Genomic DNA, 22638 nt, shown 5'->3' on the forward strand with positions numbered 1-22638 from the left:
AAACATACATTTAGATTAGTTTAAAAAAAATTGCACTGAAATAAGATTGCTTTTTGGCCTTAGTAAACTAAAAAATACATCATATTAAAGTGTACAAAACACATATAAACTTTCATCACAGTAGAAGTTTGTAACACATTCTGAATTTATCCTTTTCTAAAAATTGCCATTTCATAAAACCTTATAAAGAATGTCATGCCGCTGAATGGTGGTTCATTTATAAATACATAGGTATAAATAAAAAAGAATATGAAAGAAACTTACTTTACTGCATCTTGTAGTTTTAGAAATAAGATGAGCCTCAACACTATATTAACTGCAATGTGATGCTGCTTTAGAAAATCCCAGAAAAAACCAAAAAGAAAAAAGTTAAAAAAAAAATTATATTTTAATCTCAACGTTGATGTGAGCAAACTTACAAAACATCATAAGTAGAACTAACATTATTAATTTAACTTAATCTTTGAGGGAGGTTTTACTATACATAAACAAATATAGTTAGTTTTTACAAAACACTTGGGTGAAACAATTGTCATTGACATTAAACAACAAAGCTGTCTTTTATGCAAGTAGGTGCATTTTATGCACATTCACTAACAGATACTGCTGCCATTAGAAGATAATAATTTTTCTACTTCCATTTTCGCAGCTCCATCGTTCACAGTGTCCGATTCCACCAGCCGATGAGATATGCTGCGACAAACAATTTTGAAAAAGTCTTTGCTGATCCTTTTTGATTTGTATTCCGGATTTAAGTGCTTCCGCACCAAATCAGCAGCTTTTTTAAGATTGTCATTCCGAATTTGTGTAGTAGTTTTGACTTTCTCACTTTTGTGGTTGATTTTTTCTACAAAAGGGAACTTGTCAGGTGAAGGAGAGCGTTTCCCTTTTTTTGTGCCTGACTGGTGATGGCGAAGAGGGTCTCTTATGACTCGAGGCATTTTTTTCAGGGGATGAGCTCAAAGAACGTTTACTTTTTTCTGGCGAACCAAAATCAAATGATTCACTATTGATAGGACAGACACTTTCAAAAAAGTATTTCATAATGGGTTTTTCTTCTTCTATGCTATTCTTTGAGCTTACAGAGTATCTTTTACTTCTATGTTTTTTAGAAGGACTCCTTTTCTCTGAGCATTCAGACTCACTGTCTAAAGACATCTTTAAAAGTTTGTGCTTCTCAAAGTTATCACAGTTTGCACTGTCCGTCGAGACCGTCCTCTTCTTCCTACGGCTCTGCGGGTTGCGAAATATCGGAGCCGCCATTAGTCTTGTGACTATCAGAACAGGATAGAGAACTACTGAGATTTATATTTTCCAGTTTGTCTTCTGTATTTGGTTTATTTTTGGAGAAATAATCTATAATATTATGCAATCTTTGTTTAGGCACAGACCTTGAACCTGCAGTATTATGACCATGAACAAATTTTGAGACAACAGGGTGTACTTCCACTTGGCGAGAAGCTTCTCTCAAAGATTTTGTCAAACTAACAATTTCTCTCCTGTACATGTGAATGTTACCCTTTGAGCTAAACACATTCCACTCCAACTCGGCTGCACACTGCTGAACATCTTTATCACTTAAAGATGGGCAATCATTATTAGTTGAAGATGATTGCAAATGAAATTGCACTTCTTGAACCAATTTGTCGAAGTATTTTTCTCTCATTGGAACAGACACCTCTGGAATCTTTTTCACCGAAGGTTGTAAGACCTTTGGAACTGGAAGTTTTCATATATTTTTGAGCCTTTTCTTTCTCACCTCTCCTTTTACTGAATTCTTCACTAATTAGATTTGATAATTCAGCTGCAGCTTTTTTCTCTCGGGATGATGAAGTATCTTCCCTTTCATAGTCCTCATACTCATTTTTCGTGCCTTGTCTTCCTCCACCATACAGATCTCCACAGTCATCATTCCTTTTGTGCTTTAATTTAGTGCCTAAGAACATTGCTTTGACCACCGATATTTTATGCTCAACTGACTTAGGATTGGTACAGACATCACAATGCTTTCTACAGTCAGGCATATCATCGCCAAACTCTCTAGCTAAGACATAATGTCGACACGATGATTCTTCACAATACTTGATCATTGTGTTGAAGCTCTTAATGGTAGCAGCAATTTTGATACGAGCAATTTTGGATTTAGCCGAGGATTCGTCTTTCTTCAGAAGAAAGAGAATAGTGTCCCGATCTTTTCTTGAATAATAAATTCTACATTTAGCAGGCTTTCCATCTCTACCCGCTCTACCAGATTCCTGATAGTACCCAGCAACTGACTGTGAGACACACCAATGTGCAACAAATCTTACACTAGGTTTATCGATTCCCATTCCAAAACTGACAGTCGCTGCAATCACTGGTATTTTACCATCCATCCAATTGCTCTGAGTTTCTTTACGCACATTTGGCTTGATTCCGGCATGATAAGGTTGGGTAGGCAAGCCTAGCTTTGTTAGCTTATGCGATAACTCTTCACATCCATCTCGCGTGCGGCAATAAACGATTCCACATCCTCTTTCACTAGGAGGACTCATTTCCCAGTGATCACCTAAGGCAGAATAAGCAAATTTAGTCAAATCTTCATAAGGATCTCCTCCAAGTGTTTCTTTGAACACAACATCATAAAAAAGATTTGGACGGAAGCAAGAAGTTTTGAAGATAGCAACTGGTTGACAAAGTTTTAACGAAGCTAGTATGTCATCCATAACCTTAACTGAAGCAGTAGCCGTTAAAGCAACCCAAGGTATTGAAATATATTTCTCACGGAGTTCACCTAGACGTAGGTAGTCTGGACGAAAACTATGTCCCCACTGCGAAACGCAATGGGCTTCATCAACAACTATTCTTGCAATGTTATTATTTTTATACAATTCATCCATTATGGTATAAAAGCCAGAAGTCGAAGCAAGTTCTGGTGTGATGTACAACAGTTTTGTTTCAGGACAATTGCTGGTCAAGTCTTTTTTAACTCTGTCCCGTTCAGATACTGCCATTTTGGAATTGATTGTTTCTGTGCGAATTCCTAATGCTATCATTTGGTCCATCTGATTTTTCATTAAGGCAATTAAAGGAGAAACCACAATAGTCAAGCCTCTTCTTTCACTAACAAGGGCAGGAAGCTGGTAGCACAAGGATTTACCGGCCCCTGTTGGCATAGAGACAAACACATCTTGGCAACAATTAGCGACAGCTTCCACTGCTCGTTTTTGAACGAGTGTCCTATAACTGTCATATTTGAATACATCTTTCAGTGTTTTGTACAACTGTTTTTCTATTTCTTTTACAACGCAACCAGGTGTTTCGACTTCCTCGGGAGGAGGAGGTGGGGGCTGGGCCATTGGTAAAAGTAAACAAATATTTAAAGTGCAGCTCTAACAATGAGGTCGATGTTTTTTACATGACTTTTAATTTGAAATACAGTCAAACATCAAATACGAAAACAGTAACAGGCATTAAAATGTCCGATTCTATTTATTTTCATTTCCAACATGATTATTAAATTTCAAAATAAATCACATAGTTAAAAAAACTTTACAAGCAGCCAAATTTTCTTGAAAATCGGTCAATGCAGGAACGATCCTGACAGATAAACGGGAGGCAACCCTATATTTTGGCGCTAAATGATATCATTCTCAGACTTGGCGACAAGGATTCTTCCTGTACCTCGTGCGTGATTTAAAAAATGGCTTGAAGAATGTTGTAATGAGTAATGTGTTGATGTATTTATTATGATGAGATTTTTACAATTAGATATGCATGAAAGTAAGTGAAATATTTTCTTGGATGTGACTATATTAAATTGTATCTTTTTGTTTTTTTTTATTTTGAAAAAGAGCGTGTTCCTTTATTTATGCTTACTGTCTGACCACGGATTGTATGGAATGACAAACACCGTTTTACAGCCGGAAATGGATAAATTTATTATTTTTTACCGATGTCAGCTTTTGCAGAAGCAGAGTCTCATTCAAATGAGCGGAATACGCGCATCAAATTTTTACTTTTCCCCCTTATTCACATAGATTCGTTGATCTGGACGTTTGAAAATTCCATGCAATCTGTGGTTGGACAGTACAACGGTCATGAAATTAAAACCATGTATTAAGATTTATTATGGCTTGGCCTTAGGTTTTTTTCTAGATTATCATTCTATGTATCTGTACTTTCTATCCGGACAAAATTTATATTTATTTATGCCATAATTAGACGTCTTTCAGATATCTAATATAATATGGGAAATTGTTGTTAGACGTTAGCTTGCATAGGGGTGCATTAAATAAACGTTTCTCGTGTGCTTGAGATTTTTGCTTCCCCCCCCCCCTTGAATAATCGAAACTATTAGGCTTCTTTTAATTTCCCGCCTAAATTAACGTACATTTCTTTAAGACGTCCTTAAGGATTCTTCCTGTAAGCGTGCATGTATTCACATCATTAAACGTTTATCCTTTCTGAAACATTTAGATGTTTCCTTTTCCTTGCATAATTAAAGCTACTGAGTTGCTTAATTATCCAAAATTAACAATCATTTTTCTCAGACGTGTTGACTTTTGTCAGAATTGTTCCTGTCAGCCTTTAGCGTGCGTAGATCTGCGTCAACTGGAAATCTGTTATCGTGAGTAAATTGTTTAATTTCCTTCATTTAGTAAAACCATTTTGATGTATGATTAATTTAATTACTGCCAGAATTAAATTTATTCCTGTCATCAATTCTTAAGGGCAGATTCCTCCTGTTAGCCATTAGCGTGCAAAGATGTGTTTCTAATGAACGCTATTGAAAATTGTACTGTAAAGCATTTTTGTTCCTTGAACAATTAGGAATATTTAGCAGCAAATTTAATTTTCTGCCAAAATTAACTTTCTTTCAGATATCAAGTCTTAAGTAAGGATTCTTTCTGTCTCCTGTGTAGTTGAGCATCAAATGACTTCATTCTGACATTTATTTTCTTTTCCTGTTGCATAGTTGAAACTATTTAGGGCCATTCCTCCGTCACATGTGGGACAAAAATACGCTTAAATTTCATTAACATTTCATCATATCTCTTAATATTTTAATGAAACTGGGGTAAGCAATTATTTTAATCTTTAAATTTGATACAAAGATACTTCTGAAACAATTTTTTTATTTAAATTAAAATTTATTTACATGCGTCACGTGCAGAACATCTAAAGTCAACCTCTGGTAACTTGCTTGTGGATAAGCTAATATTTTTGCTCTATTAATACAGCAATGACGAAACAAATTGCAGATTTTGAAAGCTATGGTTCCAATGTAAAGGAAACATATCTCATAAGTTTAGAAATAATTATTTAAACCATTGAAGAAAAAAAAATGCCTATTCCATTGAAAATGGTCATTTTGTCCCACATGTGACAGTTTCTGTATTTCATAAAAAAGAAATAATTTTAGAAGAAAGTTTTGGCTAAAGAAATCACACATGCATTTGTGATGTCTTAAGCAACAAAATTTTGTTCATTATCCTTTTTAATTATTATTTTTTATGAAATATACAAAGCGTCACATGCGGGAAAAAATTACCGTTTTCCGTGGAATAGCCCTTTAACTGTTCAATTTCCCGGCAAAATATTTCCTTCAAAAATTAAATCTGTAAAGGTTTTTCCTGTTAAATCCCCTTCCCTTCAACTATCATATCTTTTCTTCTTGTTGAATATTCTCCCTATTAGCCTTCCCGGATGTGCCAAAAATGAACATTTATTAATTTTCATATTCTTGGTGTCAGAAATCAGTATGCTGTTTAATTTACTGTCAAAATTCATGAATTTTAGGTATTATTCTTATCCAGCATTATAGATGTGTAACAAATAGGTATTTATCATGAGTAAAATACTTATTTCCTAATCCTTACATAATTGAAATTATTTAGCTGTTTAATTCATTACTTAAAATTATATGCCAGATTTTTAATCTCTACTGAACTTTAACTTTGTCTAGCAACAAATGAAAGATTTTTGTAGTTTGCTAAGAGCTAAATTATTTAAGCATGAAACACTATTCTATTAAATTAGTAGGGCACCTGATACATTTGTCAATAGAACCTGAAGTATAAGTTCACCTTTCAGTGAGCAGTCATTGTTACAGCAATGATTGAAATCTTTGAGATTGTGGGTTTTTCACTGGTCAGTCATCAGTTCCAAGTTCATCTGATGCACAAAATTCCTGCGGACATGTGTATAAAAATGCTTTATTTCAGTGTGCCCAAAGTTTAATGTTCTATTTGTATTATGAATACATTTTTCGCTTATTGTTTATTTTTCAGAAGGGTTCCTCCATGTTAGTTTACCAAGATGTCAATTGTTTGATCCTGAATAGCAAGAAGTTGGATGATTTCATGGAAACTTAAAGCACAACACTAGTTGAATTTAGACTTTGCATGACAGTTACTTTATTAAAGTCTGCTGCAAAGTCTTAATTTTGCTGGTAATAATGCTTTAACTGGACCTTTCAATGAGCAAGAACAACCATTAGAATCTTTGAAATGCTGGGTCTATGCTTTGCAGTCAGAAATCAGTATTAAGTTTATCTGATGCACAAACTTCCTGTGGGATAAGTATAAAAATAATTATTTCAATGTGCCCAAAGTTGAATATTCAATTTGTATTGTGAACTATGAATACATTTTTTGCTTATTGTATATTTTTCAGAAGGGTTCCTCCATGTTAGTTTATTAAGATGGCAATTGTTTAATCCTGAATAGCGAGAAGATGGATGATTTCATGGAAACTTAAAGCACGACACTAGTTGAATTTAGACATTGCATGACAGTTACTTTATTAAAGTCTGCTGCAAAGTCTTAATTTTGCTGGTAATAATGCTTTAACTGGACCTTTCAATGAACAAGAACAACCATTAGAATCTTTGAAATGGTGGGTCTATGCTTTGCAGTCAGAAATCAGTATTAAGTTCATCTGATGCACAAATTTCCTGTGGGATAAGTATAAAAATAATTATTTCAATGTGCCCAAAGTTGAATGTTCAATTTGTATTGTGAATTATGAATACATTTTTTGCTTATTGTATATTTTTCAGAAGGGTTTTTCCATGTTAGTTTTCGAAGATGGCAATTGTTTGATCCTGAATAGCGAGAAGCTGGATGATTTCATGGAAACTTAAAGCATGACACTAGTTGAATTTAGACCTTGCATGACAGTTACTTTATTAAAGTCTGCTGCAAAGTCCTAATTTTGCTGGTAATAATGCTTTAACTGGACCTTTCAATGAGTAAGAACAACCAATAGAATCTTTGAAATGGTGGGTCTATGCTTTGCAGCCAGAAATCAGTTTTAAGTTCATCTGATGCACAAACTTCCCGTGAATATAAGTATAAAAATAATTATTTCAATGTGGCCCAAAGTTGAATGTTCAATTTGTATTGTGAATTATGAATACATTTTTGTTTATTAATGTATCTGTTTTTCAGAAGGGTTCCATAGTTTACCAAGATGTCAATTGTTTGATCCTGAATAATGAGAAGATGGATGAGGTTATAGAAACTTAAAGCACACTAGTTGAATTTAGAACTTGCACAACAGTTACTTTATTAAAGTCTGCTGTGAAGTACTAATTTTGCTGGCAATAATGCTTTAAAACCGACTTGTTAAAATTCAAGTGCATTCAACATCAGTCATATAGTGTAGTCTAAATATATGATTCTTGTGTCTGATGTATTAAAAAGCATTTACAGAATTAATATAAAGGGATGTTGTCACTTAATTTATGACTAAAACCCTCTTTATAAATGCTAACATTTTTTAGGCTAATTTTCCTCGAGATAAAAAGTTTGGTTTGAATATTTTTACTTGGTCACAGATATATTTTATTTCTGGTACAATTATTTTGCTTAGAATTGTAACACAGCCGGCTTAAAAAAAAAATCTGTATTATTCTATTTTAAAACAAATTCTTGCTGTTATCATACCAAGAATGAATATGCTTTTCTAAGTTATTCCTGTAGTTAGCTCTACTCTAGTTTTTCCTGGTGCATAAGTTTCATAAATGTCAAAAGAAAAGCATTTACAAAACTTCTTTGGCATGCTGGCATTAAAACTTGGAGATCACTATCTGTAATTTTATGGTGTAAGAAATTAGGGGTATGAGGAAAGTAGAAATTAAGCAAAGTATTCTAGTAAGTGAAGAAAATGAGCATTAAATCAACGTTGCATTTTAAGTAAAAGGTATCAGCAAAAACTTAAGTGTATAATAGTAGTGGTATATATGCTTTATGTTATTGACATATATAGTTTTTTCAATTATGTATTTAAATATTAAATTTCAAAGCTATAGTTAAAATAGAAAATTATTGTCTTTCTTTGGGTCAAATATATTTTTCTTGTACTTTATTGTTTTCTACAAAAGCACTATATTAGTAGTTAATGGTAAAAATAATATAGTAGTTTGGTAACAAGTTTAGCATGATAGTCATTAGGCATGTATTTCCCGTGGGGATTTTAAAAAGATCATCCTTTCAAATTAACAGAGGAGTAATTTTAAGCTATATTCATGTTTCAATGTCAAGAACATTTGAGCAAGAGCATTAAAAATATTCGCACCATGTTGAATAAGTGCTGAGAAGCATGTGGAGACATTCCTCAATTTATCATACGATCCTATTTTTAAGAATGTTTTATTCTGGATTTAGTTATATGCTGTAATTGTGTTTTTCAGTGTTAGCATTTAAACAACACACATTACAATTATAAGAGGGTAATTTTGCTTCTAAATTAAAATAAAACCACAACATTATATTTTGAATATGCTTCACACTTAGCAGGTTTTATTTTATAATACAGTCAATGTAATTGACGTTCGATTTTAACAAATTTACTGTAGTACATTCGTCCCTGGTATAACATGGTACTTGCGCAACACGGTTTCGATATTACACAGTACGAAACTTCAATTTAATACTTCATGGTTTTGATATAACACGAAAGTTATCTTTAATAAAGAAGACATTTCTTTTTTGTTTAATACATTCTGTTAATGTTTGATAACTCTAATGATGTTTTACTTTGTTTTTCATGAAACTTGGTTTCGATATCACACGATAGGCATGCTTTGATTTACATTATTTCTAAGTCTCGTATAACACGGTTTCGATACAACACGATACATATTGACATGATTTTTACTATGTACATGATTAATTAGTGTAAAAAAATATGTTAAGAAGTTTAAAAAAGTCTCGTATAACACGATTTCGATACTACACGGAACGAATACGAGAGACGCCTGTATATTTACAAGAAAATTATCCAGCTTTATATATTAAATAGTTTTATTAAGAATTGTTATTTAACTTTATGTTTCACATAGAGTTTTATTAAGAGTTTGTCAAATTTTAATCTATTCAGAATTATATCATGTATTTATATGAAACACATTACTTGGAAAATTCATTTCTATTTTAAACAAGTGTTATCGTTTTTTTTTTCTCCTTAATCCGTTTGCTATATGAACATTTTTCTGTATTAAACGTTTTTTTTTTTTTAAATTACTAAAAAGTCATAGTTTTGATTTTGATTTTTTTTTTTTTTTAATGAAGGCTATTTTGAGTGTACAAGCACCTGACAGGCTCGTCATTTCAAAAAAAAAAAAAAAAAAAACCAAGGGAACGATGCGGAAAATACTCAGTTTCTATTGCAGGAGAAAAATCTAGAGTAGGGAATGTTTAAACGGGCGGGGGGGGGGGGGTGCACCCCTAGTCACGTTAATTTAATATCTGTTACTCATGGAGTAGGAGAGGAGAGGAATTTTTTTAGTTTGTCAGTTTAAACATACATTTGCCCTTTGTATACTTATATGCACATATTATATAAATTGGGCTAAGTAAATAACTTAATGAAGTAGTGACTTGCTCCTTGCCTTTTCGCTGCAATAAATTAATAAATAATAGTTTAACGTAACAAATCGGTGGGTAGCCTTAAGTCCAGGTAGGTTTGCGTTTTCTTTGAAGTGGAAGGGGGGGGGGGGAATTCTAACATATTCTCTATTAGGGGGCAGCACAATAGGAAATATTTTTCTGCGGTCCTTCATTTCGAAATTTGACATGGAGGGAGGGGGTGTGCACTCAATGGGAATTGACTTGGGGGAAAACAACGAAAAACACGCCCGCTATCCACTTATAACTAATAAAAAGCATTATTTTTCCAAAGCAAGGGGGACTTTCGACCTTCCTCCCTTTCGTCCACATGGAGGGGGGGGGGGGTGGCAAGTGGGGGCTCAAGCCCCACCTTGGAAAATAGAACTTCCTTGCTTTTAGTACTTTTTTTCTAGCAAGAAAGTAAAAACATTTCTCCAGCCATGAATGAATAAATTATTAAAAATGTCAAATTTTAATAACTCTAAACTGTACTGAAATCGGTTTCTATGCGGAAAGTATCTTACTAAACCATGGGAAAAATATCTGACCCCCTCCTTCCTTAAAATTTTGCTTATGCGCGCCCATGCCCCGAAACCCCTAAATGACGACGGTTACTTGTGGCTCATTAGCAATCTTCGTGTTTTCATAAGCACTCAAGGATTAGTGAGAATTGCTTGAGACTCAATGAAGGTGCTCCCACCCCCCTCCCAAAGCCCAATATCTAAGGTTGTGCTCCTGTTTTTGGGCGTCCACTGATGTCCTGTGAATTTCTTCATTTGCAAGGAAGTACTGCTTGAGCTATTTACTCACGTTCTTAATATGTCATACATATCATTTTATTACCAATCTCTGAACTCTCAATATTTATTGCCACAGTATCCAACTATTTATTGCTGCTTATGCATAACGGCATGGAGTTGGAAAAGCGATATACAGTTTATTTTGACACAAAAGTTAATATTGTTTCTCTTGAAAGTTGCGTATGCTGTATCTATGTTACAAAAAAAGAAAAGAGAGAAAATATTAAAAAATTTAATGAACCATTTCTAATGAAAAATGTTACAACTATTATTTTGCAGAAAAAGTTTGCAAAATTACTGCATTTAGGGGTTCCCCCCTCCGCTTAAGAGCAAGGATGCACCCCCTCCAAAATAAGACCCCATAACAGGGAAAATACCAACTCGAAATACTTTCCCCCCATAACAATTTCGATGGTGCAGCGCTCCATGGCCTCTCCAAGGTGGGTACCCCTCTGCATCTATGTGTTTCGTAGTTGTCCCCTCCCCCAGTCGTGAGCAGCACCCAGGATACCCCTTAAAATTTCTATGGTGCGGTTCGTGCCACGATCCCCTTGAGTGGGCACTCAAGGGGGTCAATTAATATGTTATCAAAATTAAGGTAGTTAGTACAACGAGGGGGCCTCCGTAGCTCTGTGGTAGAAGCTTCGTCTTCCAAGCCGAAGATCGTGGGTTCGAATCCCGCCTGTGCCTTGAGTGTTATTTCCTTTTCTAGTGTTGTAAATCTTTCCTGTGTGTGTCCGGAGCCAAGGCGCTTGGCACGTAGTCCTCTATCTATGTGAAGCTGTCTAAAATAAATAGATAAATAAAGTGCAACGAGTGGGACTTCAAAGCAGACAGCATGATTGAAATTTTTAGGGAGAGGAGGGTTTGCTAAAAGTTGTCTTTGCCGTTTTTAGGGGATCTCATTTTGGGGATGCATTTGAGGGGAGGGGACGTCATTGTTCTTGAGGGGGAAGAGGAGCATCTCTGATTTAGGAAAGATGTTTTTTTTTGGTGCAAATGGAATTTTATAAAAAATGCGAAAAAACTGTAACGTCATTTAGTTTGTTTTATTATAATTCAAAATATATAACTGTAGAATACAGAACGAACCAGTTTATATTCTTAAACTAATTTGCATTTAATGATGTTTACCATTCTTGAAAATACCAATACATGAAAAAAAGTACACTTAAAATCGGAAAGAACATACTCCTTCAGGAAGTGTTTCCAAAAAGGAGAAATAAACTGCAACTGTATTGTTTATGGTATCGCACTTTTTTTTTGGCATCATGTTCGTCGTTGATAAGAATTCGCCTTGAAATAGATAAAGTCGCCAATATGGTAACCATGGACCAAGGATCGTTCCTGCATTGACCGACGTGTAATTTTCTTGATCATCACTTCACATTAGTTACAGTTACAGTTTACTTTTGACTTATGAATGCACTAATGTTAAAAGAGAAACAACTTGCTTAAATTTCGAATAAATCTTGAAAGCATTGAAAAATACTAAATATGGATGATATTTTTCTCCTCAAAGTGAGTCAAATCTCAAATCATCATGGGAAACTCAAAAACTGTTTTCATAAAAAATACGCAGCAGTCGTCAATCTACAACTAAAATCGTGTTTGTTGTTGCGGAGAAAAATCAAAATGACAGAAGAAAAATTATTTTATCGGTCATGTCAAATAATATTCTCAATCAACTAACACTAAGATGTAACTAGAAGTATTTTCATAAATTCAAAGCATCTTTTTTGAAAACCAAAGGTTTCTTTTTCAAAAATGTGCATTTTTTTCTATTATTTAAAGCAAAAATAAGATGCTTCCGAAGTATCACCATGCCGCTAGTTTTCTGTTCATTGGTATATTTAATTTTCAGTTTTGTTTCGCCTTAGCTTCTGAAGAGTCCACAGTTCTTAATTCTGGTAATAAAGCGACAAATAAAGAATTGGGTGAGTGTTAGTTTTTTCCCTTGTGCTTTTAAAGTATAAATATTTCCATCGCACTGATTTGACAGAGGTGTAATGGGTTGAATATTTTTGCAACAAGTGTTGTCTTGAATACCCTTATTTTTAAATCTAATACTTTTGGCGAAAAAATTAGGATTGTATTCACCATCCAAGATTAGGGATAATTTATTATTTTTGCACAAAGGTAAATTTTTGCATCTCAGAATATAGATAAATTTTGACGCATTTATCTTTTTGTGCAACAAATGAGTTTAAAGAGTCAGGCCCGTCATTTCAATTTTTTCCAGGAGGTGTACAGGTATATAATCATTGCATTGTACTGAAAAAACCGCCAAACCCCCTCCCCTCTCCCCCGCGAATTAAAAAAAAAAAAAAACTCTCACAAATCTGGAAATACCTTGATTTCTAAACGCAAAGGGTTCTACTGCCCCCGCCTGACCACTCTAAATGACGGGCCCAAGTCTTTGCTGTCATATTTTTTAAATATGTATTTCATGTTATGCATGTAATCACAATCAAAACATAAAAAATACATCTGTTGTCGTTACGGACTCTACATTGAATTTTTCTTCAATAGTGACGAACAGAGTTTCAAGCTAAAACTGCTTGGGACAAATAAAGTAAAGGATCATCTCTAATACAGATTAAAATTTTAATTAAAAAGTGCATTCGTTAAAAAATTATAAGTTGTGAAAATGATAATTTTCGAGTCCATATCAATAATTAGAAGAAAAGTTTTGTTAAAATTTTTATTTATCATTTAATCTCACTAAATTGAATATTTTCTAATCTCACTTATAGTGTTACAATATTCTAAAATAAGTTTCATGATTATTTAAATTCGTTATTTTTTATTGATTTTCTAAATTTGGTTACGAACTCGACATTTGGCAACTGTTTCAACGCAGCTCTTTCTTTACCAAAATGCTTGAACAGCCTGCACAGGAAAAAAAAAAAACTAAATCTTTTAAAAGGGAATACAACTTATATTTAAAAAAAATTTAGATTTTCAGAAAAATTTTGACTGCAAATTTTTGGGGGTTTTCGGCCCCCAAAAGTTCTCCCGAGGTCTTTCGTGTTGGATAACTTGGTTTTTTCATATTGGCACTAGTATACACAAATTTAAAAAATAAAATCTTTGACCCTATTTTTTGTAAGGCAAGCCCGTTTTTTTCTACCTATTGACTGGACTATTTGAATTAAGATAGAAAGATGAAAAACTGTTTTAAAATTTAATTTGCCTAACAATTTTTATGTTTGCAAAGCAAAGCAGAGGGAGTTTTTAAACTTCAAAACCTATTGTTTACTTCTGAAGAGTAGTGCAGTTTATAGAGAATTGCGTTATATAGGTCAGCGTTATAAGGGTCTTCTACTGTATTCTATTTTTAATTTAAAATCCAAAGAACGCAAAGGGAAAAAAAACAGCATGAAAACTAAACCGGTAAATTCAGAAAATCAAACTTCTACATGTGCGTTGACGGTCTTTGTGCAACAAGCTCTTCGAAAGCAGGGCTGCGGAGTCGGAAGGAAAATAGCCGACTCCGACCCCGACTCCGACTCCGGGGTTTCGAAACACCCGACTCCGACTCTGACTCCGACTCCGGCTTTTTTATTTATTTATTTTTCAATTCAACCCCTATCCCCCTCATGAGAAGGGAGGAAAACCTCTATACAGAGATTGAAATATTAATTTGTTTCTTATGAAATTTAAGCGCTGTATTTTTTTTGTAAAATTAAGAAGCATACAACGTCAGAAATTGAATTTGAAAATCAAATTGTTCCAATAATTACGATTTTAAAATTGAAATCACATAATCATCCTATTGTTAAAAAAAATTGAAAAGGTTTAACTTGCTCCCCATTAATGTTTAACGAATAGATGTTGATCAAATCGTGTGATTTTCAAAAACGCTTTTTTTGCTAAGTCAAAAAACCTTTCTAGAGCGAGGGCGGTCTGCTCCGGCCGAGATCCATCTGGTGGGTGACACCTCAAGTATATTTCAGAGTTTATAAAAACAATACACATACTTTAATTCTGAAAAAAAAAATCCCCAATAAATTTGAAATTATATTTCATCTATAAAATTTCAACGAAAATAAGGCACTATACTTGTATTGAGGGAAAATATGGGGTACATGTACGCTTGGAGAAAATTTTACAGAAAATGCGGCAATATACAGCTTTGTACAAATAGCTTTTCTTTTTCCTATAATTATTCCCTCAATTTTTAATTTTAATTTTACTGGCTGCTTTAGAATTAATCTTGAAATGAAGATTTTAAGATTAACTGCAATTATTTGAGTGTTGTAACCAAGATATTTGTTCTATTTCATACTTTTGTTGAGAATCAAGCTTGTAGATGTCGTCCTTAAATTGAAAAGACAGATATATTTTATCATGTCTTTTAGATTTGCGCCTTTGCACGCCAACACTAAGTTGAATTACAGAACACCGTAAGATACCTCTCGAACTACGGGCTCCAACTTGCTCAAGGGGTACATTCCTTTTACAATTTTATAACTGAGGTCGAAGTAAAAAAAATGTTATTATTGTTGTTTTAAAGTGATTTTAAAACATTTTATTATTGTTGTTTTAAAGTGATTAAAAAAATATAAAATGTTAGGTAAGAAAACCGTGCTCACAGTTGCTATTATTTCAAGAATGTTGAAAAACAAGCAAACTAGGGAACAGCGTAGGTGGCTATTACAGAAAATTCGATGAACAATAAAGCCAGCTGGTTATTAATGACAGTTGTTTTCTTATTAGTAGGCTTTTATACATGTAATCGAATCAACTGGTAGTCAGTTTTTCAAAAAATGCCAGGAGAGTCAGCGAAAATTAAAGAAAAAAAAAGTAGACCGGAGTCGGAGTCGGCATATTTTCTACCGACTCCGACTCCAACTCCTTTACGCCAAAATCAGTCCGACTTCGACTCCGACTCCGACTCCACAGCCCTGTTCGAAAGTTGCATGGTGTAAAGATGGATCGGTTTTCAGATCGCGATGCTGATCCAATCATTGAATCTTTGGCAAAAAAGCGGAAAAACTGCCAAAAAAGAATAAAGTTTTTTATTCCATATTATTATTTTCTGTATGATATTTGAAATTTGTTAAGTATCGTGGTTTTTGTTCTTTATACTGTTGACAATTCATCACTGTTTAAATCTGTGGTAGTGGCCATGCCCCCTTCCACCTACCCCCACTGCAAAATGCTGCTACCATTTTGGATTTTCAAAAGTTGGCAGCTCTGCTCAAACGTGACAAATATGTAGAGTCTGTAAGATGTTCATAAATGTGCAGTTCTTTAGTTAAATAATACCTTAAACAATACTTTTCGCCTTTTTAATAACTATTTTGGTGTGTAAATGTGTTATAGATAAACTGAGGCATAGTAAAAAACCTTCATTAGGTAAGAATAGTTATTACTTTCACAGAAAATTTGAAGATAGTTAAAGCAAAAATTTCCATGTCTTTTGATTGTAGAGTCCGTAACATGCTATATATCCAGGGCTCGAAAATATAATGATATTTTTGAAGATTGCGGATATTTTGATATATGTCCGATATTTCCAATCAGCACAAACTAAAGCCTTCAAAATAGTAAATGCATCCTCAAATCACTTTTTATTTTCTTATACTATAATAACAATATGTGGACTTAAATTAAGGTTTCTTTCGTTATGTATAATATTTCACTTTACATTTTTATGAATTTTAATGGAGTTAACCCTTAACAGGGGAGGTGCGGTCTCACAGACCGCTCGAATGTTTACCCCACCACCCCTTAACTCATATTTGGTCAGATCGAATGGTTTCTCCCAATAACTTATCGTTTTGTGATCTTGAACACCCTCCTAGCTTCTTTGTATTTTTTGGCACATGCATCTGGTAGAAATTCCGCTACATTCTTCAGTAGCGGTCTGAGAGACCGCACCTCCCCGGCTGTGTAACTATTTTCGGCCCTACTACTCATGGCTCTCAAGTTAGGTCCGCGGAGATATATTCAAGAAAAGGAAAACATCATACTTATGTTTATCATGTAAATACCCTGTTTGCTTAGAATGCACACAAAAGCTTTGTAATAATTGTTTAAGGGAAGATGAGGACTGAATAACTGTAGGAAACATGATGCAAAACTGTCCAAATTCAGGTACTGTCAAAATTTTTTTGTATTGTGCAATGTCGAAATTTCTGGTACTGAAATATTCTTTACATATTAAATAGCCAAGGTACATTCATTAATAAATACTATATTCGTTTTTATTACGAGTTTTAAATAATTTACTTCAACTTACCATTTTTTTCGAAAAATCTTAATGCTCCGGAAAAATTTCCTCAAAGAGCGTAAATTTATTTTTAAACGCAAAAATGATTTTTTCCCTTAGCAGAAAATGGTTCAGTGAACATTTTTGCCAAATTACACGAAATTAGTTCAATTACACGATTTTTAAAAATTTAAAAGTAGCGCGGTCTGTGTGACCGCACCTCCCCTGTTATGTCCCATTTTTTCACCTCCCCTGTTACGGGTTAATTCAGCATTCGCTGTTTTCTTCATTTTTCTTCTGTTAGCTACTTTTACAGTTATATGATTCAGAAATAAATAATATGCATTAGTCAAAGCACAGTCATAAGACATTTTCTTTTTTTCTGAGCTGCGTTTGATATTTACATAGGCACTTTTAATATGAATTAAAATTGTTACGTTACTAATAATTCTATGAATATAAAATACAACTAAAAAAAGAATATTCTATAACTTTGTTATATTAATGATGTATTAATATATCATAAAAATTTTTGGTTATTTTTAATAATAAATGAACAATATCACTATGATTAATGTACTTTTTGTATTGAAAATACCGTAGTTGAAAAAATAAATAGGGTCTGGTGGGTGAAAGTGGTCAATGGGGTAAAGTGGTCATTGGTCAAATAAATGGCTATAGCTTGGAAATAAATGTTCGAATGAATGTGAAAATTTTATTATAGAGTAGGGCAGTTGGAAACTACATTTTGAATAAAAAATTTTACAACTGGCAAAATTTAATTTGGTAAACAAAAATATTTTGTGTGAACATCAAAAGTTTTAAAACCTAAACACCTCTTTTAACTTCCTTGGGAAATTTTGTTTGTTAAAATTATGAACAGATTGACTGCATAGGAAACTGCCTACATGTCTCAAGAACTCTTACTCATTAGCAGTTAGCAGAATCTATTTTAGATAATTTTTAAGAACAATTTAAGTAAGATGGGGTAAAGTGGTCATAATATTAGGCTTAGCGAATATTGTTCTTCTACTGTCAGTTAATCGTTAAGTATAAGGCAGATATAAATTAAATATTAATTTCACTTAATATGTATTGTTTTTACCGTAAACGGGGTTAAATATACTCGTAGGCACGTACATAGACGTATTCACATAAATGCACCAATAAATACGTATATGGGTATCTGCAAGTATTTTTAATCTGTACAGATATACATTCAACTATACACGTATATACTCGCTTATACTCGTATATATATATAAACACTTATATACTCAAGTAGACACGTATATACGCGTACGTACTCGAGTAGACACTTACGTGCAAGCATATGATATACAAGTATACAGGGTGAGTTTAAACTTTTGGGAAAATTATTAAAAGGTGTTAGAGAGGATGATATGAAGTAAGAATCATAAGGAACATATGGTCACAAACACAATGCTGACGCGCTACATGCACGCAAACACAGAAACTCATAAATACAAAACACGTCACAAATTTATATATATATATATATATATATATATATATATATATATATATATATATATATATATATATATATATATATATATATATATATATATATATATATATATATATATATATATATATATATATATATATATATATTAATATATATATATATATATTAATATATATATATATATATATATATATATATATATATATATATATATATATATATATATATTACACAAAGACAATTTTACACAACATTTTAGGTCTCAAGAAAGTTTTAAAGCAATTGATAAAATTTCCGGCTAACTACAGGCCGTAACTTTTAACAACTGCTCTAAATATTTCTTAAAAACTAAACTGTTGGGTAAAATTATCTTTGTGTAATAAATTTGTTATTTGTTCTGCATCCATTTGTTTCTGGCTTTGTGTGCATGTAGCGCGTCAGCGAACTTAAGTTCCTTATAATTTTTTGCTTCTTATCCTCCCCTCTCACACCTCTCAGATTTTTGCCCAAGAGCTTGGATTCACTCTGTAGGCACACATGTATATAAGCTTATATACTCGTGTATACATACATGTACTGGTGTATACACGTAAATATACGTATATACGTTTATACAGGTATATAATCGTGTTTGCGCGTATACATACGTATATACTCGTGCTTCACAATATATATACGTGAGTAGACACGTACAAACACGAACTGGGTGTATCCACGAGTTAACTCGCGTATACTCGTATATGTGTGTATGTACACATATATGCGTGTATACGTCTACTGTACACGTATATACTCTGGTATGCACGTATATACTGGAGATACAAGTGCATGCACGCATATGATGTTTGTTTACACGCGTGTATTGTATACCCGTACATACACGTGACACGTATTCGTGTAGAGACGCATACACTCCTATAGATAATCACGTATACATGCTTATATACTCGTGTATATACGTATATACTTGAGTAGGCACGGGCATGGGGGCATGTATCTGATGCATACATGTATCATCTCATATATAAACATGTTTACTAATGTTTACACGACACGTATATAATCGTGTATACGTGTATACACACATATGCTTGTGCATATAATACTTGTAACTATAAAAATAACCGAAATATGCAATTACTAGGGTCGTTTATAATGGTTTTGCATCTATTTTTAACTATGACCACTTTACCCCATGCTATGACCACTTTCCCCCACCCCATGGGGTAAAGTGGTCATAAATACAAAGGGAAAAGCAAGTGTTATAAAACTACTTAAATTAACATTTATTTTTCTAAAACTCAATGTACCGTGTTCTTTAATAATGCAATGTAAAATAAAAACAAAAAAACTTTAAGTGTTTAAAGAATTTATTGTATTTATTATTCACCTAAGTTAAAAACCTGCGATTTTATGACCACTTTACCCCACCAGACCCTATCGAAAATATCAAAATATCATGATATTTTCAAAATAAATATTGGATATATCGTGATATACATCGGTGAACCATGTATATATCTTTCTATATTTTTAGAAATTCAAAAGAAATCTAAACAATTTTCAATGCTATGACAACAGTACATGTAGGACCATACATTTGCAAAAAGTTTAACTTAACTATTTGCAATAATCATGAGTAGGAGGCTAAAACATCCTTATGAAGTGTAGAGTCCGAAACAGCCAAATACTGTGAAATGCTCCTTCTATGAATTTTTTAAAAAGTGTATACAGTAGGCGCCGCTTAATGTAATCACGGTTAATGTTATCATTTGCTTAATATTATCAATCACGAAGTCCCGGAACACTTCTATATTACAATGTGTTAAAAAAATCAGATATTGTAATCAGTACCTTCATTTATTGTTATCACTTTTCCATAAAATTTCAATTTTTTCCCCCTCTTTTTTTTCTCCTCAATCAACAGTAATAACTAAGGCAAATCCTGACACGTAGCTTGCAGGAAAATAAATTCCCTTTTTATCAGTAAAGCTGAAGACTTTTTTCTCCCTGCTTACACTGAAAACTTCACTCTAAACAATCAAACATTTCAGAGATGTAGAAAAGGTGCAATTATTTAACTATCAGGGAAAAAATGACATTTTAAAACGCTTTAACAATTTAACCGTGATGAGTCATGGAAATGCTCAGAAGAGTTGATGGTTGACAAGATTTAAAACGAAGTGAAGCCTAATGAAAATTTAAACAACAAGTGAAACCGTGCTGGAAAATATGGTAAAGTTGAATCTGCTTTGAAACTGTTGTGTGCGAATGTCAGGGAAAAGGATGCGCGAGTAAACGGTCTGTTAATGCGACAAAAAGAGAAGATCTTGCTTTTAAAATGGGCAAAATAGACCAACTCTGAAGCATCGGATGGATGGTTTAATCAATGAAAAAAAGAGCTATCCCATTCTGCTAATTTAGTAATTTATAATTTAAAACTGCATTCAGTTGAATCACTAATTTTAATATGTAGCTGTAAAAATCAATGCTTCTTTTAATTCAAAAAAAAAGATCATTTTGTACGTGCTGGATTATATTCCGATATTGTTATTAATCGGTTATTGTTATCAAACTGTATTTGACTCAAAGTGATCACATTAAGCGGTGCCTGTTGTAGTATATTTATTTAACTCATTCAATGTTTTTTTTCAATTGTGTAACGTTTTTCCTGATACTTTCAGGTCCAAGTATTTGGTACAACTTCAAATCTTCTAAAAAGCCACTGATTAAATTAAAAATCCGAAAGCGAGCATCACGTAAAAGCCTGGGTGATAAGTGTGTGACCTTCAGTGAGTGCCCACCTATAGCACTATGTATGGGGGGTATCTGTTCCTGCCCATATGACTATTATAGCTATGCTCCACTTTCTCAACCAGAAATGGCTGTTTGTCGAAAAAAGATTAAATTTGGCTTCTTTTGCTCTCTTTCAGAAGACTGTTTAGGATATGATTCCAATTCACTTTGTTCCGATGGCATATGCAAGTGTATAAATGGAACGCATTATATAGGATCTCGCAACCTGCTTCCATACCATAAACGGTGTTATAAAATATTAGAAAGAGAAGGTGATGTATGTGAAATCGATGAACAGTGTAGTCGACTAGCTGATAATCACCACAAGTGTCGTTGTGTAGGCAGATGCGATTGTGCCAGCATCAATCGCTATGCAGGATGCAGCATTTGTCATGAAAATATAAAAAGAACGTTTTTTGGCGGAGCCGCATTTATTGTGATTTTACTCTCATCCCGTGTGTTCTCGAAAATGAGAACGCGAACTAGCTCACGACAGCAGCAGAATATTGCCTTGAATGGTACAAGAGAGAGATGCTATCGATTGAATACGAGTCGCACAGTCCCGTCGGTGTCGTACACGCGTAGTAATCTGAGATCAAACAGACATATTACTACCTCTTTGCCTGATGTGTTTTTAATCGAGAGCCATAGCCTGATAGGTATTCATTCCTCAAACACAACAGACTTTTATCCTCAGACCAGTCCATCTACGACAGACCACTCTGGGGAGAGAAATGAAGATGCTCCTCCTTCTTATGAAGACATTGTTGGGGATGATCGCGTTGTGTGGAATGAACCACCACCTGCTTATCATGAAGTTACTGCAAAAAGTCCATAAATTTCACTACTTTATATATTAACAGATATATAAGCTGTACATCAGAGAAATCCCTTTATAATTTGCATTAGGGCATTTCCATTTTAATAGTCGTATCCTTAGTTGCACAAAATATCTTTGTTTCATTGCATGAGCTTAAGAAAGAACGAGGACTCGACTTCCATACTGAGCAAAACAGTGTTTTTAAAAAATTGTTCTGGAAATCTTCAAAAGTTAACGGCATTGCATTTAGAAATGAATGATTCTAAAAGACCTACCCTTTAAAATGAACAATACATTAGAATCTCCTAAAAAATGAATAAAGCGTTCTTTTGAACAGGGAAAGTTATATCTTAGGAACATTGCACTAATAATACTCTTGCCACCCTGATTTGTTTCAGTGCATTCATTAATTCATTTTTACTTTTATGAATCTTCAAGCTATATTACACAAATAAGCTATTGCTGCTTGTTTCTCTTTCCTTTTTTATTGCTTGGTCATCAGCTTTTCGTTGCCATCTTGTTTAAACCACTAAATAAATCGAGTTTTGTTAATTTTACATCCTACTGTACAGGTTTTTTAATCATTAATAATTTAATCAATTTATTAATTGTTAATTTATTGTAAAAAATTTGCA

The 22638-nt window shown here is 33.3% G+C and overlaps 2 protein-coding genes across 2 annotated transcripts; one reads left to right on the plus strand and one right to left on the minus strand.

Annotated features, from left to right (window-relative positions):
* Window positions 1-337: 337 nt before the first annotated feature.
* LOC129228573 (ATP-dependent DNA helicase Q5-like) lies at window positions 338-3338 on the minus strand. Its single transcript, XM_054863256.1, is given in 3 exon segments — window positions 338-924; window positions 1230-1714; window positions 1716-3338. Coding segments are annotated over 3 exon segments (2439 nt in total). The 3' UTR covers window positions 338-593.
* Window positions 3339-3752: 414 nt separating this feature from the next.
* LOC129228574 (uncharacterized) lies at window positions 3753-22021 on the plus strand. Its single transcript, XM_054863257.1, has 3 exons — window positions 3753-3762; window positions 12556-12612; window positions 21072-22021. Exons 1-3 carry the CDS (start codon window positions 3753-3755, stop codon window positions 22019-22021), a joined length of 1017 nt encoding a protein of 338 aa, XP_054719232.1.
* Window positions 22022-22638: the final 617 nt, after the last annotated feature.

Source organism: Uloborus diversus, chromosome 8 (genome assembly GCF_026930045.1).
Source record: "Uloborus diversus isolate 005 chromosome 8, Udiv.v.3.1, whole genome shotgun sequence".
Lineage (NCBI taxonomy): Eukaryota > Metazoa > Arthropoda > Arachnida > Araneae > Uloboridae > Uloborus > Uloborus diversus.

Coding starts and splice junctions, on each gene's coding strand:
- LOC129228574 (XM_054863257.1), top strand. Junction 12,613..21,071: donor AGCGACAAATAAAGAATTGG/GTGAGTGTTAGT, acceptor TGATACTTTCAG/GTCCAAGTATTTGGTACAAC.